The 17,067-nt window shown below is 46.6% G+C and overlaps 1 protein-coding gene across 1 annotated transcript in view; it reads right to left on the bottom strand.

Annotated features, from left to right (window-relative positions):
* Positions 1–17,067, bottom strand: part of LOC136179606 (NLR family CARD domain-containing protein 3-like) — a 360,535-nt gene that overhangs the window by 264,876 nt on the left and 78,592 nt on the right. The window contains exon 8 of the mRNA XM_065956439.1: positions 16,946–17,067. This exon is cut by the window's right edge and continues 52 nt beyond it. Coding sequence (XP_065812511.1) covers positions 16,946–17,067 — 122 coding nt within the window. The remainder of the gene's footprint in view (positions 1–16,945) is intronic.

Below are 17,067 nucleotides of genomic sequence, written 5' to 3'. Positions count from 1 at the left end.
ATCACGGCACAAAAGCCAGAAGTATCTGCTCCACAATTTCACACTTGAACATTTACAGCGTGGTCGGGGGCACAGCTCTCTCTGGGGGATTAATCAAACAGTGACGCTCTCCCAACAGAACAAGCTGGACCAAACGGATCAGTGCGCTCTTTTGAACTTACTGCAGAGCGCACGCTTCACCAAATCATCTAATAATGCAAAACCAGCCATGATGTAACATTTCAAAGTAACGCCTGTCACAGACGACTTTTTAAGGTTTTCACACCAATTAGGCAACGGGTCTGTTTCAAACCACACAAAATCACTTATTTTGTGTTTTGAATTTAAAAAAACTGGGAACATGCATCTAGGTTGAGATGGATTCTGGCGTGCTGTGACACTCGTGGTGCTTTTTATTTGTAGTTTCAATGTTCTACCTCTAGATTCTGTGTGTAAGCATGCTCAGAGCTCTGCTTATATTTACACACATTTCTAAGTAAAAGAACAAGTTGATAAATTCCACTCTTTGCGTGGGAATGTTCTTACACACTCATTACTCACAGATCCGTGCTCACACACTGTTGATAGATGAGCCCCCTGATTTTGTGCTTCAAACGTTCGTACACACGGTTTAAGCACATATCTGTTAGTGAATGAGGCCCATTATCTTTTGTTTCTCTGCAATCACGTTCAACTGGATGCCTCATTATAGAGCGTAATGCTGCAGCTCCCCCTGGTGGTGAACCTGTGTCAATGCTATGTGAGCCCTTAAGACGTGATCATGTGAAAGCCTCCTCCAGTTTGAAGCAAAGAAATAAATCATTTTACAATCTTATTATCTATATTTATACAATTTACTATATTTATTTAATACCACATTCTACTCTAATTCTGTGTAGAAGCAGCATGTTTGTGTGGACAATATCACACTGTGGAGCTGAATGAAATGTGAGTCTGTCTCAGAACACTTTCACTAACAGAGACCGCACCTTTACTGATTGAAATAAAGAGTAAGAGTCAGGTGAGGGGGGAGAAGGACAAATGTGTGGATCTTTGTGGAAAACAAAGTTTTATTTCAAATACAAGCGGAGAAGAAAATTACAGAGAGCAGACAGAGAAATAATCTCTTCAGATCGATCAGTCTGGGAGAAAACTGTGGAAACAGTGACACCTGCTGGCAGAAAGTAGTGATAGCAGCAACAGAACCTAAACATGAATTATTATTCAAATAAAACCCTCCACAGATTGAATTTATTTCTGAGATAATAAAACAGAAGGTTCAAACATCAAAGTGTAATAAACATAAGAAGTTAAAAATAAAGATAGCTTGATAACGTGTCCATTGTTACCCTGACATGATGAATGAATATCAATGATTGAGTCTGCATGTTATTCAGCTCTTTTTATATCATCTCATATTACATCAAATATTCAGGTGCTGACTCTGCACCTGGATCCAGACATCCTGTTTGTAGTTCTTTTAAAAACTCAGTGAAGCCTCCTCTTCGTTTTGATCCAACAAAGAGACGACTGATTTATTATCAGACGACCAACGACTCGTGGTTAAAAGCAGAACTTCACACTTTAACTTGCACAGGTGGAATCAACTTCTACTGTTATCTGTGATTATGAGTCAATGAATAACCTGCACCACTACACATGTCCACAGGGTGGCGCTGCAACAGAAACATTTATATCCAAATCAAAGAGTTCATCTTCGGTCGTTGAGTCATGAAGCAGTTTAAATTCAGAATATGAGAATAGAAAAATGTCCGAGGTCATGGTCCTGTGTGTGACGGTGGAGCTGATCTCAGAGCAGCTCAGACTGCAGCACTGAGAGTCATCTGCGCTGTGATTGGTCCGTCAGTCTCCCAGTAACACAGCCCAGTTAAAGACTCAACAACACACCAGCTGCTGCTTCCAGCTCTGTGATCAGCAGGATCCTCTCTTTAAAGACTCACCTCCTCCTCCAGCTGTTGATATAAAAAGAGATAAATGAGAGATTAGACTCTGAGAGAGACTTCATGATTATTCTGATCATATAATATCATCATTATCATGATTATTCTGATTATCAGTGTTGGGCCACGCAGGCTTAGGACAGTCAAACAATGGACTTGGGCCTGCACCCTTGTGGGAAGTCTCATTTGAGTGATTCACTGAAATCACAAGGAAGCCTAAAAGGACTCCTTATCCCAGAATTCCCTGCGGTACTTCACACCTACGTGTGACGTAAAGGGGGGACCGGAACCTGAGGGAGACCCCACAGGAAGGCGGCCAGGTGACAAAACTCCAAGACTTCCCTTGCTCGACCTCTTTCCACGCGCTGACTTCTAGTGCTCGGAGACCCAAGCTCACCTCCTGTTTCTGCAACAATCGTCCTTTGTTTTAAGTTTTTTTTGGCGCGCAGGTAATCCGTGGCCGGCAGTGTTCTAAATTCCGAGCTCGGATTGTCCAGTGAACGCATCTCAGTTTCTCGGAGAGCGTCAGACTATAACAGATTATCAGAAAGATAACGGTCTTATTCCGTCCTGCAACGAAAGGACATCAAAGGACATCTTTCCACTCGACGGAGAACCAACGAAGCCGCTCTCGCCGTAAGGGACCCTCGCCGCCATCAGACGCCTCTGCACCAGGACGGACAGAAGATCTGCTCCATCGCCGGACTCTTTTCCTTTCACCAATCGCGGACAAAGCGATTCACAAGTGAGGCTTAATTAGGTCTGGGCAGAATTAGCTTTAGAGAGTGTTTTTAACAATTGTTGATCGAAGCAGAAACTGTAATTTTTATCTTTGTTGGACCACTGCGTCCTGAGTTTTAACTGTTTAAAACTCTTGTTGTTGTTTCGGACCGCTGCGTCCTATATGTGTTTAGCGTAACAGCGTTATAATCGGGTATTACTCTTCTGATCAGAAAGGCCAGTCTAAGCCGTATTAACTTGAATTCGGCTATTGGTTTGTTTCTGTGAATAAAGGGAATTACTCCGAGTTGTGGCGCGGGAGTCGGACTGTGATCCGGCCTCTTCAGGCACGCATTTCTCTTTTATTCTCTTTTATCCTCTTTTATTTCCCCTTCTACGAAGGGGACGAAGTAATCTTCCCCCCCTTTCTCTCCCTTTCATCCACATACGCACGCACGCACGCACCCAGGTCTTTGTTAGGTTTGCGCCATCGTGAACGACCACGTGGGTACGAAGCCATCTCCCCCCCTTTCTTCTTCCCCCTCTCTCTCTCTCTCTCTCTCTCTCTCTCTCTCACACATACACACACACACATACATACACACACACACACACACACACACACACACACACACACACACACACACACACACACACACCTACATTCACACCCCTTCCACAAGCCTTTGCTTTATAATGTTTGTTGCTTAGATTAGTTTATCATAGTTATTTGTTAAATTAAGTTCATTGATTTTGGATTGATGTTGCTTTGTTTAAATAAATTCTGTTATAATTTAAGAGAGCAGTTGTTTGTGATTACTGGTGTATTTGCATTGTGATATAAGCTGGGTGCGAAGGCTTTGTGTACGGATTTCACGCCTTCAATTTATTAAATATAGTTATTCATTATTAATAATATTAGTAATTAAATAACTAATTTGAGACTGATTTGAGTGATATTTTGGTTATATTTACCTGATTACAGGTTGGTGCCCCAAAACGAGATTAAACATAGTTTAATGATATTTTATTTATATTATTAATAATTAAGTATAATTATTAAAGAATATAACCAAAGTTGACTTGATACAACCCCAACAAATGGTGCCCCGTGTGAGGCCTTCAATAAACCAGCTTTATTGCACTGTAAATGCACAGTAATTCGAACTTAAATCCTAAAAAGGATCTTTCTGAAGAAAATTATATTTTCTTTAATTTTTGTGGTTTAAGCAAAGCAGACATCAAGCTGTGGCTTAGTTGTGTTGTATGTTGTTGGTTAATGGTTAAAGCCATAACTGTCATCGCCTTTGGGTCCATACAACAATTGGACATAATGATGCAGCTAGTGTGACTTTATCAAGGAACTTGATTTGTTGCATTAATCTAGATTTTGATCCTGAAGCATTCTACTAAAGGATTGTGGTGCTCCTTGTTTGAGAGCCATTTGGCCAGATGAGAGTGTAACCTCATCATTGTTGCATAGCCAGCTGTCTGAGAGGTGTGAGTTCCTCCCTTCCTTTGAGGACCTGAGGTGTGAATCTGCTCTCCTATCTTCCAGAATAGACTGCAGTGATCAGTTGGGAAACTTAGATAAGATTTGCTCTTGTGTACACAAAAGTCCCGTTCCTAACAAAAGACAGAATGGGCGAGGAAAGCCCACATTACTCAGGAGCTGAGGCTCCCTGTGGATTAGACGATCGTTCCATTCAAGATGTAGTTGCTAGTCTGATCCATCTCCCTATAGAGCAGCTCGACAGTCTGAACTCCTACTCCCTCAGTACATGTGAAGAGAAACTAAAGGGCTTGGTTGAATATGCAAATCAACCAACTGGAAAGCCAACACGCACAATTTCAGATGTTCTAGGCGAAATTCTCCTCCTTTACCAGCGCAAATCAAATGTGCAGAATAAGATACACCGGGAACAACTAGCCCGGGTACAAGAAGAAGGACAGATCCTGCGGGACGACTTCAAAGGGATGCAGGGTAAACTAAAGGCCCTGCAGGAGGACAATAAAACACTGCACGAAAGCAGCAAACTGGCCGAACAGAAGAAACAAAGTGATATGGTACCCAGAGTTCAGGACAGGCAGAGAAGGACTTCAGCCCCCAGATCAGATGAGGAAACCTCAGATGAAGGATGGGAGACTGAACCAAGCCCATGGAGGAGGGAGACAGACATGTTGAAGGATCTGGAGGAGAGGGGAAGGCACCGCCGGCTCGACCCAGGCACAAAAGCGCCCACGTCCTTAGACTACCCGGTAAAGAGTGGGATGAGTAAAGAGGAAGGGCCCCCGCGTTCCGCAATACGCTTTGAGCAAAGAGAACCCTCACCCCGCAGGAGGAGGGACTTCACACCCCCTAGAGACAGGGAGGAGACGCGGGCCCAATCGGGTACCGAACGCTACCTGCCCCATGGCAGACGGCCACGTTTGAGCCGAACACAAACCCCGCCACGGTTACAACCCTACTACCGTGACAACCACAGGGCTTACGATTCGTCAGATGAATTGGACGACCACCGCCAGCCTTCAAGTCAGGGCCTGCGTACCAGGCAGATAGAATCTCTGGCCAAAGATGTGGAGCGTTTTGATCCAAATAGCCCAGACGCAAATGTCGATGACTACGTCACAGAAATCGACCAGTGTCTCCTTGACCTGCCCTACGCATCATCGCGTGAAAAACTAAAACTGATTTGGAAAACGTCAACTAGGACGGTTCGTGCGTTCATGGGGACACTCCCATATGAGGTCCGTCAGTACTACCCTGCACTCTGCAGAGCTCTGCGGGAAGAATATTCAGTCTACACAGACTCAGCAGCAGCTACCCTTGGAGCTTTCAGTGTTGTGCATAAGAAGCACGAGGCCCCCAGGGAGTACTATAGGCGCCTAAGGGCTGCCTACTTCCAAGGAAGAAAAGCACCAGGATTAGAGGAAGATGAAGCCTTCAAAGCGTTGTTCACGCACAACCTGCATAACAGCGTGCGATACGATGTCGCCATGCATTGTAGAGACCGTAGCCTAACTATGCAGAAAATGAAGAAATACGCGCAAGTAGCGTGGGAAACACGTCTGCGCCCGGAGTCCAGGAAGCCAGAGAGCAGCCACAGTGTCCTGAAAATCCCAACACCAGAAGTCAACTCGACTTGAGGGCGACGAACTACCGTGCCCCAAGACCATAACCAAACCACAATACTCAGGACCGCCTCGCCCACCGGGTGGGCAGCAGAGTAAAGGGACGAAGGGTGGAACAAATCGCAGTCTAAGTATCGACAGCCGCAACAAAATCACACCAGACCAAGAGGGAATTTCAGAAATGATCAACACTCCAGACCGAAGGATAGGTTTGGCGGCAGGCCCTACGAGTCCGCTGAGGGCAGAAATACAAACACAGAGATGGTGGATATGATTCGCCAGTGCATGACAGATGTGATGACACAGATGGGAACCTCCCATCAACCATCTGCACCCCTTGACCATCAGAGGAAACCTGATTCAGACCCGAGGACAGCATGACTAACCCAAGGTCCTTCCCCAGTCACCGCTAAAGTCTACTTCGTGGGATGGGGAAGGGAGCCAAAGGAGTCCAGGGGGCCCCCTGGAGTTTCCCCACCTGACATTTCCCCCACCTTCTTGACCTTTCTGGGAGACCTTGTCCGGAAGGGCAAGGCCAGACGGATCTACACTTCAGTAGTGCTAGGGGGTTGTGTCAACACACTAGCCCTACTCGACTCAGGTGCCGAAATAAGTTTAATGTGTCGAGAGACCTTTGTTAAACTTGCCCGAACAATGCTCTCCCTAGGTAAACCTCTGCAGATGGAGAACTGCAATGTCAGCATCACCACTTACACCCAAGACATCTCACCAATCACCCAGCGCGCTTGGGTCGATCTCTCTTTTCGGGAAATGACATTGGTCCACCCAGTTTACATCTGCCTCCTGGATACAGAACCACTTCTCATCGGTCAAGACCTCTTAGATCGGGTGGCACCTCTAATCGACTGTTAACAGGGACATATTTGGGCTCAGGTAAATGTACCCAAGCCATTCTCGCCCGATAGCGGTCAAAACCCCGGAAGGGGACAGGTGGCCGTCGTCAGAAGGTCGGGCGCTACCATACCCATGCTTATGCCCCCTTTTGAACCAGGCCCCAGGACTGACCTCCCTCAACCGGCTCCATCCCCAGTGGTTGTGTCAATTCCATTCCAGGCACATCAGTCATTTCTTTGCTCACTAAGGAGCACCGACTCGTCATTGTACTGCCCCCTTTTGGTCGAAAAAGTCTGGTTGCATGGTCGCGAAATTTCAGAAGCTATGCTGACACTCAATAAATTATGACCTGTACCAGGATCTGTGCAACCACCCTGTTCCCCCAGTGTTGGTACCTTGGGAGTCACCGCATCTTGTCCGCGGACTCCCCGCAAACTCTTCTTAAATCCCTTGGGGTATGCACGCTTTCCATCCAACTCGGGGGGAAGAGAGTCACTCATGTTGTCAGCGTGACCCCGCATCTCCAAGCCCCATTCTTCATGGGGGCGGATCTGCTTGTCAGACTTGGTGCCCAGCTGGATACAGTCAACCAGATTCTGTGGGCCCAGGCGGGGGCTGACCTTGGTCTCCCGAACACTGAGCCTGAGCACCTGAAGTCAGGCCAGACCATTCCGAGGGCATGTCAAGTAGCTAGTGAGATGCAGGTAATCATACCTGCAAGGACAGCAGGTGCCCCCATCCGTCTCATGATCCCCAAGGGGCAGAAGATACTCGGCTGTCAGGCCTTCTTCCAGCCTCTGCCTTACTTTGGAAAACTCAACCTAACGATGTGTGGAACCCCCCTTCTTGAATTGGACAACCGATCGACCTATCTGCTTGTCCAAAATCTCACCCATACCGCTGTTCAGGTGGAAGCTCGGCAACCACTCGGGATGCTGATCGACATTTCGTTTCACGATTTTGAACTGACTATACCTGTCATCAGGGAGCTTCCCCCGTCCTTGAGCAGGATTGACCCCTCCAGCCAAGTCAGTTTCACCTTCCCGACTAACATGATCAAAATCGCTCGCCATGAGATGTTGCAGGATGAAGCCATCTGTAGCGCCTCCTTGAGCGATGAAGGCGACATGGTTGTATATGCCTTGGCCGCACAGCCGGCAGGCACAACATCAAATGACTCCAGCCCCGAACCATATCTCGGCTTCGAGTCAGAGATCGAACAGCAAATAGGAAAGGCAGATGCACTAACCACAGAAGACCAGAAGGACGCACTTCGTTTATTCCGCGACTTCCAGTCTATCTTTTCACGTGACTCCCAGGACTGTGGAGTCACCAACCTTCACACAGTGCGTATTCCAACGGACCCAAAGGCCCCACCAACATTTGTATGACAGTACAAAATCCCATTGGCGGCATACGAGTCTATCCAGGAAATCTTGGATAAGCTGCTTGAGAAGCAGATCATAAGGGAGTGTAACTCAACGTACAACTCCCCCATCTGGCCGGTGCTGAAACCTACTGGAAAGTGGCGCTTGACCATCGACTACCGTCCACTAAACAAACAAGTCCCGCTTTCTCGCTGGCCTATGATCCATTTGGATCAAGAACTGTCCAAGGTAAAGGGGGCTCGCTTCTTCTCAAACGTGGACGTGGCCAATGGTTTCTGGACCATGAGGGTGGATCCAGCCGACCAGTGTAAGTTGGCTTTCTCCTTCGGCAACCGTCAGTAAACCTGGAACCGTTGCCCCTTCGAGTACTCAAACTCCCCAGCCGAGTTCAACATCTTCCTCCACAAGGCAATGAGCGACGCCGCAGCACGTGGTAATCTCATTTATGTGGATGACATCCTGATGAGAAGCTGTTCATTCGATGAACACCTGACTGAGATCTGCCATGTACTCAACCAACTCTCTAACGCAGGCGCCAAACTGGCGATTGCCAAGGGCCAATGGTGCCGCACCAAGGTTGAGTACGTTGGTCTGACAGTAGGGGCTGAGGGCATCGAACCCCAAGCAGGGAGGATCCGAGCCATCCAAGACATCAAGGCCCCCACCAACGTGTCAGAGCTGAGGAGCTTCCTTGGAGTCTGCAATTACTCTCGGCAGTTCATTGAAGACTACGCAGAAATAGCAAGGCCAATGACGGAACTCCTGCGCAAAGACAAGGCGTTCGAGTGGAGCAAAGGGCAGGAGCAATCGTTCATTCAAATGAAAGACAAACTGTGTTCGGCTCAATGCTTAGCCTACCCAGATAAAGACAAAGAGTTCTACCTGGAGGCAAGCTTCTCCCCCCAATGCCTCAGTGCGGCTCTAGCACAAATGCATGACACCGACAAGAGGGTAGTGGCCTATGCAAGCCGACCTCTAAGCGGCGTGGAAATTAAGTTTTCAGACTGTGAGAAGGCCCTCCTGGCCACTGTCTGGGCGGTGGAACACTTCCGCAGTTACATCGGAGGACAAAGGGTGATCATTGAAACATGCCATCAACCCGTTGCCTTCCTCAACAGCCAACGACTGCGGGAAGGACGGGTCACAAACAGCCGTATTGCCTCCTGGATGATGGCATTACAGGGCTACGACATCAAGGTCAAATATGCACAGAACCTGAAAATGGCCCTGGGCCAGGGGCTGGCTGAATGCCAACACTGTGACTGCGAAGAATCTCCAAACTCCCAGCCTGTTTCAGTCACTTCCCCTACAATACCCTCAAATCACCATTACTACGATGAGAACATCTGCCAAGATCTCCCCAAGGTCTTCATGGATGGGTGCTCATTTCAACACGAATGCCAACCCCGGGCAGGAATTGGTCACCAGTCCGAACAACCGGACCACTACCAACTCGGGCCCAAGACCAGTCAGTGAAAAATGCGAGGAACAAGGAGGTCAAGCACTCTGAGCTGTTTCTGGCATGTGACCAGCTTGTATCGGAGCGAGGCATGACTGTATATTGGAAGAAGGTCAAGGGCCACTCCCAGATTTCAGGCCTGGACAAGGACGGCAACGATGAAGCCGACCGCTTAGCCAAGTTGGGTGCGATACAGGGTACACCCTGGTGTTTCAAGACCACGTGGCTCCCAGAACCGGAAGCAAAGCAGGTTAACGCTATCACTCGGCGACAGTCACGAGAGAAGAAGGAAGTCCCTCAAACCTGCAACCAGATTGTGCAACTGGGTCGAGAACCTGGGGATGCAGACTTAGTCTCTATGCAGGAACGAGATCCTGCCATTCAAAACATCCGGCAGCTGCTGAGGGACCCACACTCACCTAGGGCTTCGACCACCCTGCGGGGGGGTTCCGATGATGTGAGGGCTCTCCACGCTGACCTGTCGCACTTCAAACTAGAAAAGGACTTGTTGGTCTACACCTGCGGGAAACAGGGGCCACCCCGTTGGGTCGTACCAACCGACCATAGGGGGGTGATGCTAGCCCACGCCCATGACTCTCCGATTGGAGGACACCGGGGATACAAAGCGACCCTCGCCACCCTGAGACAAGTGGCATACTGGCCAACAATGGCCCGAGATGTTAAGGCTTATGCACAAGGATGCCTGGTCTGCTGCCAGTTCCAGCCCTCTCAACCCCTGGGTCGAGCCCCACTCCAACGCAAGGGAATCACATTCCCCTGGTCAAACCTTCAGGTCGACTGGATCGGCCCAGTCACGAAATCAGCAAGAGGTAATAAATACCTCCTTACAATCACATGCGCCTTCACTAAGTGGGTTGAGTGTCTCCCGGCACCCAATGACACAGCCATGACAACGGCAGTATTACTGCTGAATCATGTGTTCAGCCGGTGGGGACTTCCCCTCTCCGTCGACTCGGACCGGGGCACGCATTTCACGTCCAGTGACATCTCTGTTTGACATCCTGGGGGCGGAGGTCAAGTTCCACATCTCTCACCACCTCCAGTCATCAGGCCAAGTTGAACGTGCTAACCGCACCATTGTCAACATGCTCAAGAAATACGTGAGTAGCAATGGTAAAGATTTGGACATTAAACTCCCTCTCGTACTAATGGCCATCAGGGCGACCCCGCATCGGTCCACTGGGGTAACACCATTCGAAATGATGACGGGGAGGGAAATTACTCTTCCCCTGCATGTTCTCTACCAGCCAGAGGACATCAGCGTGGCTACTGCATACACAGCACACCAATACATCTCAGACCTGCGCGACCACCTCAAGGTGACATTCGCATGGGCCCAGGGGAACCTGGAAGCCTCAGCTAAAGGAGCCAAAGCCTACTATGACAGGAAGTCATCTGATCGAGAGTACCAAGTAGGCGACAGGGTTTTCTACTTCAAGTATGCACAACCCGTAGGAATCTCAAAGAAATTCCTCCCGAGCTGGTTATGTCCTTTCGAGATTGTAGGGAAGCTGTCACCAGTAGCTTACCGTATCAGGGTCTCAAGGCCAAAGCAACAACCCACATACAAATGGGTCCACGCAAACCAGATCAAACCATTTAAGCCGTATCCACATGCAGAAAAGGAAGCGGATGACACACCTGACGGGGGGACACAAACCCCACTTCAGGATCAATAGCACCCCTCTGTAAAACCTTGGAGCTAGTAGCATGACTTAACTAACTGACTAACTGCCACTTACTCCAACCGCTATCCATCCATAATTGTACTTTGGTTTATTTCAGGATGGAACTCCCCCTGACCCTCGGCCTCCTACTGACTCTACATGTGGTCATCTCCGCAGAAGTTGTAGAACCAGGGCCACCGACGGGTACAGTTCTTCAAGAGATACCTGGGCTTCTGATCACCCACTGCGTTATCTACACCCAAAGAATCTATGTACGCCTTGATCCCTGGGATGTATACCGCAAACACATCCGTCTACCCCCACAACTAACTGAAGGGAGATTAAGTGGAGCCCAAGCGCACGACACAGTCGAAAGAGCGAAACAAACCACTATCCATATTCTCGAACAACTGCAGAAGTTCTTAGTTACTGAGGAAGACCTCAGCGGGAAACAGCGGCCAAAACGGTTCCTCGGCGGCCTGCTGGCCGCTGCCTCTGCCATCGGGTCATTATTCTCTGTGGGCCTCTCCGCTGCTAACACAGTTAGCCTCAGCACTCTCCAGAGACATATGAGCGAACTTAATGATGAAATGCCAGAGATCAGACAGAGACTCTTTTCACAACAAGAACAGCTACAAGACCTTGGAAAGACCATCCAGGGTACCATAGTGACCGTTAACTTACACTCGACCCTCCTTAACAACACCTCCTTAACACATGCTCTAGACACCCTGTCAGTGGTTGTAAAGGAAGATATCACCTATGTAAGGGTAATAAGGGATGTGATGCAGGATCTGATTCGAGAAGTGAGCTTATCAGTAAATAATCTTAGCGGAGGGAAGATCCCAGCCTACCTGGTTTCCTTGAACCTGGTAGAACAGATACTGAAAGCAGCCACTACCACTGTGGTACAACCCTCACAGGTACACCTAGCATACAGCCTTGGTACCGCAGTCCCCATTGCGGTAGATCCCGAAAATCTAGAAATAGGTTTTATTCTTAACCTCCCTATCATAGAACGACAGAATATATATAGAATGAAATCTATATTGAATGTTGGCTTTTGGAAGGGTAACACACATGTATATCTCAAAACACCATCCACCATCGCATGAAGATCCTTCACTCTACCTCATTCCCAACCTAAACATGTGCACTAAAACTAAGGACATCCACTGGGTTTGCCCAAGCAACCCCTTTATTAGGGATGTCACCACCTACCTCTATGGTTTGAGGACTGACTCCCCTGAGCAGAAATGTCAGGGTAGTATGTCTACACGAGACGAGGAAGCCGAAACCAAAGTAGAAAGAGCAGGATATCGGTGGCTAGTCAGCACGCCTGTCACCGAAGCTTTGATGTCTTATGACCGCCATGATACAGTCACTAAATTAACTTTACCAAACCAGACAGTCTTCATGACTGTCCCCCAGGGAGCCACTGTGCACATTAATGACATTGTCCTCCATCACCTCGACCCATCCCGACATGATACAGAGATTGAGATCATGGACGCATTTAAGGGTGACAATCTCACACTCGACACAACCCTGCAACAGCAACTCAGAGCTGGGGGAACTAAATTGATTCAGTTCAGCCTTAAACCGACTGGACTCACCACCAAATTTAGTCAAATGATTAGGCCGGCACCTAGACAAAGCCAGCCTATTAGTGAGATTGCACTAGGGCTCCTTTTTAGTGGCTGGATCATCACGGCCATGGTGGCATATATAATGTATAAATACATTAGGAAACTGCAGGCCAAACTAGACTCAATCATGCTCATCTAGCCGCGTTTCACACAGACTAAGACCACTCCACTGGTAGACTCCGGCCTACTCTAGGAGTAAGTCCAAACAACCTCCACTGTTCTTTCTTACCCTGTCCTCCCCTCTACTTTACCTTCATGTTACCTTATTGTTTTACCTTTTCCATTTCAAAGAATGTGCCCTGAGTAGCAAAGTTTGCTAATGCCTGGTTATGTTTTATACCTAGTTTTAAACATGGTTAGACAGTCTGCCCAGACGTTGCCTCAGTGTCTGCCCAGACCAAATGCCTCTCCAAATGTATGGACTGTTTGCTCACTAACTAGGTGAAAGTTTGTCTCCTAACACATGGACGGTTGGCCCTCATTGCCCTAAAGACTGTGATCCGCATTCCCATTCTTTAGGACAAAAGGGGGGATGTTGGGCCATGCAGGCTTAGGACAGTCAAACAATGGACTTGGGCCTGCACCCTTGTGGGAAGTCTCATTTGAGTGATTCACTGAAATCACAAGGAAGCCTAAAAGGACTCCTTATCCCAGAATTCCCTGTGGTACTTCACACCTACGTGTGACGTAAAGGGGGGACCAGAACCTGAGGGAGACCCCACAAGAAGGCGGCCAGGAGACAAAACTCCAAGACTTCCCTTGCTCGACCTCTTTCCACGCGCTGACTTCTAGTGCTCGGAGACCCAAGCTCACCTCCTGTTTCTGCAACAATCGTCCTTGCAAAAAAAGTTTTTTTTGGCATGCAGGTAATCCGCGGCCGGCAGTGTTCTAAATTCCGAGCTCGGATTGTCCAGTGAACGCATCTCAGTTTCTCGGAGAGCGTCAGACTATAACAGATTATCAGAAAGATAACGGTCTTAATAAATCCTGTTATAATTTAAGAGAGCAGTTGTTTGTGATTACTGGTGTATTTGCATTGTGATATAAGCTGGGTGCGAAGGCTTTGTGTACGGATTTCACGCCTTCAATTTATTAAATATAGTTATTCATTATTAATAATATTAGTAATTAAATAACTAATTTGAGACTGATTTGAGTGATATTTTGGTTATATTTACCTGATTACAGGTTGGTGCCCCAAAACGAGATTAAACATAGTTTAATGATATTTTATTTATATTATTAATAATTAAGTATAATTATTAAAGAATATAACCATAGTTGACTTGATACAACCCCAACATCATTGATACAGAACATCCAGTATGAAGAGCAGCAGGGACTTCAGTCCTGCTCAGAAGTGAAGTGGGCGTGGAAAGTAGCACGCCACCTTTCAGCTCTCGTGGTCACTCGTGTTGGTGACTTGAAGCTTAAAGGGACAGGGAGTCCTTGAAGGCATCATCGCGTCACAGACAGTTGAGTGATGTGTTTACCGAGAGTCCTTGAAGGCATCATCATGTCACAGACAGTTGAGTGACGTGTTTACCGAGAGTCCTTGAAGGCATCATCATGTCACAGACAGTTGAGTGATGTGTTTACTGTTGATTTATGTAAACTGTGTTTAAACCTAGCAGCAGCAGTTTCTGATTTTCTCTGCCTTTTGGGACAGAAATAACAGCAGACATTAAACACACCTTAAAGAGTTATTTCCACCTGGATGAACTGCAGTGTCTCACAGGTGTGCTGTGTGTAATCTGTCCCTGTGTGTGTTACGAGCCTTGTGGAAGAACAATGTGAACCTGTCTGTGTCTGTGCATCTCACCATCTTACTAATGGAGCCTTTAAATAGCATGGAAATACTGCACCATGACTTTAGAGCAGGTTTTTGTTGGTCCATGGTGCAGCTGCTTTCTGCCCCCTGAGACAGCAACGCCCCACCAACACACCTGAGCACAGGTCATGTTAAGACCTAAACACACTCAGGGGAAAGAGGAAGTGCTGATTCAACGTTTACTGATGTAAAGGTTCAAGTGATTTATCTCAAGTGTCCTCACAGGGAAATGAAAAAGTGTCCCTCTGAAGAACATTTCTTTGTTTGGTGCAAAGTTAACAGAACTTCACGTCATATTTCAGAGATCATTAAACTGAATTTATTCTGACTTCAAATAACAGAAAAATAACAAACATTAACTTTGCTCTAATCAGTTTGATGAAGAATGTTTGACTGATCTCAATCTGAATGGCTACTCCTCATGTCTCTTATTTTTCGTCGCTTGAACTGGAAGTCGTTCTGTGCCGCCATGTTGATGGACGTCTCAGGTCTCTTATTTTCAGCACAGAGGATCGAGGAAACTTGAGACCAGCCTTCCAGGAAGTCTTTTTACGGACAGACACGCCCCCTTATCAAATATCTTTTTATTTGTAGTTTCAATGTTCTACCTCTAGATTCAGTGTGTAAGCATGCTCAGAGCTGTGCTTATATTTACACACATTTGTAAGTAAAAGAACAAGTTGATGAATTCCACTCTTTGCGTGGGAATGTTCTTACACACTCATTACTCACAGATCCGTGCTCACACACTGTTGATAGAAGGAGATAGATTTTCTCCTTTCCTCTTGGTGTATTGTTTTTTTTTTGTATAAGTTTTTTCATCACTTTTGTAGTAATTTGTTTGTATATTTAGTCACTTCTAAATTGTAGTTCTCATCTGCCTTGGTATGATGTTTACATTTTGATGATTAACTTTCTTTGTTTAAATGTGTAACCTTTTTACTAAACCATGTGACTACTACTGATCATGTGACTGGCTGTAAAGCGTTAAAGGAAGTATCTTGGCTGCCATTTTGTACCTGCCCTGATGAAGGCCTGTATGGCTGAAACATGTTGGCATGTTTTTATGAATCTGTAGCCCTGATGAATTAAAGGCTTTTTATGCTGAACCCTCTGAGTGCCTCAGACTTCTTCAAAAACTTCTAAGTTGGATCCCCGCACGGAAGAGCACCAGAGGAACTAATTACCAAAATAATTTAAAACACCCATGCAGCACTCAATGCATCTGCTTTTTGACTGGAAATATTGTATTTTCAAATTCAAAAACATTTCAAGGTTTTTAATGACTGTACGAATCCTGAACTGTGTTTAGTGAAACCCTGTAGAGACCAGGATGGACTAAACCCAACCCTGTACTCACCTCAGAGTCTCCAGTCTGTAGTCTGGATTCTTCTGAAGGTCACTCAGCAGCTTCACTCCTGAATCCTGCAGCTTGTTGTAGCTCAGGTCCAGCTCTCTCAGATGGGAGGGGTTGGACTTCAGAGCTGAGGCCAGAGAAGAACAGCTGATCTCTGACAAACTGCAGCTCCTCAATCTGAATAAAGAATAAAAAATGTGAATAAAAAGAATGATCAATCAGATGATAACATAACAACATAACTAGGTCCAATAAGTGAGTGTGTCCCTAAAATAAGTAGAGAGACTTTGTCATTCTGTTATTGTGGATCATTCAAATGTCAGCTTTCTACAGACATCATCCAAACATTCATACAGCTGTTCATGTCAATAAAGACACCAACATGTTACTGACCTCAGTCAAGATTACACAACCAATACTCTACTGAGCTTTACACACCTGGGAGAGTGTGTGTGTGTGTGTGTGTGTGTGTGTGTGTGTGTGTGTGTGTGTGTGTGTTTCTGTGTGAGTGTGTGTGTGTGTGTGTGTGTGTCTCTCTCTGTGTGAGTGTGTGTGTGTGTGTGTCTGTGTGTGCGTGTGTGTGTCTGTGTGTGTGTGTGTGTGTGTGTGTGTCTCTCTCTGTGTGAGTGTGTGTGTGTGTGTGTCTGTGTGTGTGTGTCTGTGTGTGTGTGTGTGTGTGTGTGTGTGTGTCTTCAGTTTTGAACATTTAATAAAAATCAGAAACTTTAAAAACTTAAAGAACTCCATTTAAACTATTTCAGTCAAAATCAGATTTTTTTATGATGCAGATTCAAACAAGAAAATAAACATGAACAGCATTCAATCTAAAACTTCATGGACGTCAGAAACATGTGAACATGAAAATGTTTCAGCTGATAATCAAACACATGAGATGTAAAACACAAACAGAGAAGAAGAGAACTGACCTCAGAGTCTCCAGTCTACAGTTTGGACTCTGCAGAAAATCACTCAGCAGCTTCACTCCTGAATCCTGCAGATTGTTGTAGTCCAGGTTCAGCTCTCTCAGATGGGAGGGGTTGGACTTCAG

The sequence above is a fragment of the Labrus bergylta genome, chromosome 7 (genome assembly GCF_963930695.1).
Source record: "Labrus bergylta chromosome 7, fLabBer1.1, whole genome shotgun sequence".
Taxonomy (NCBI): domain Eukaryota; kingdom Metazoa; phylum Chordata; class Actinopteri; order Labriformes; family Labridae; genus Labrus; species Labrus bergylta.
Note: the sequence above shows the minus strand (reverse complement) of the source record. Positions and strands in the feature narration are given on the sequence as shown.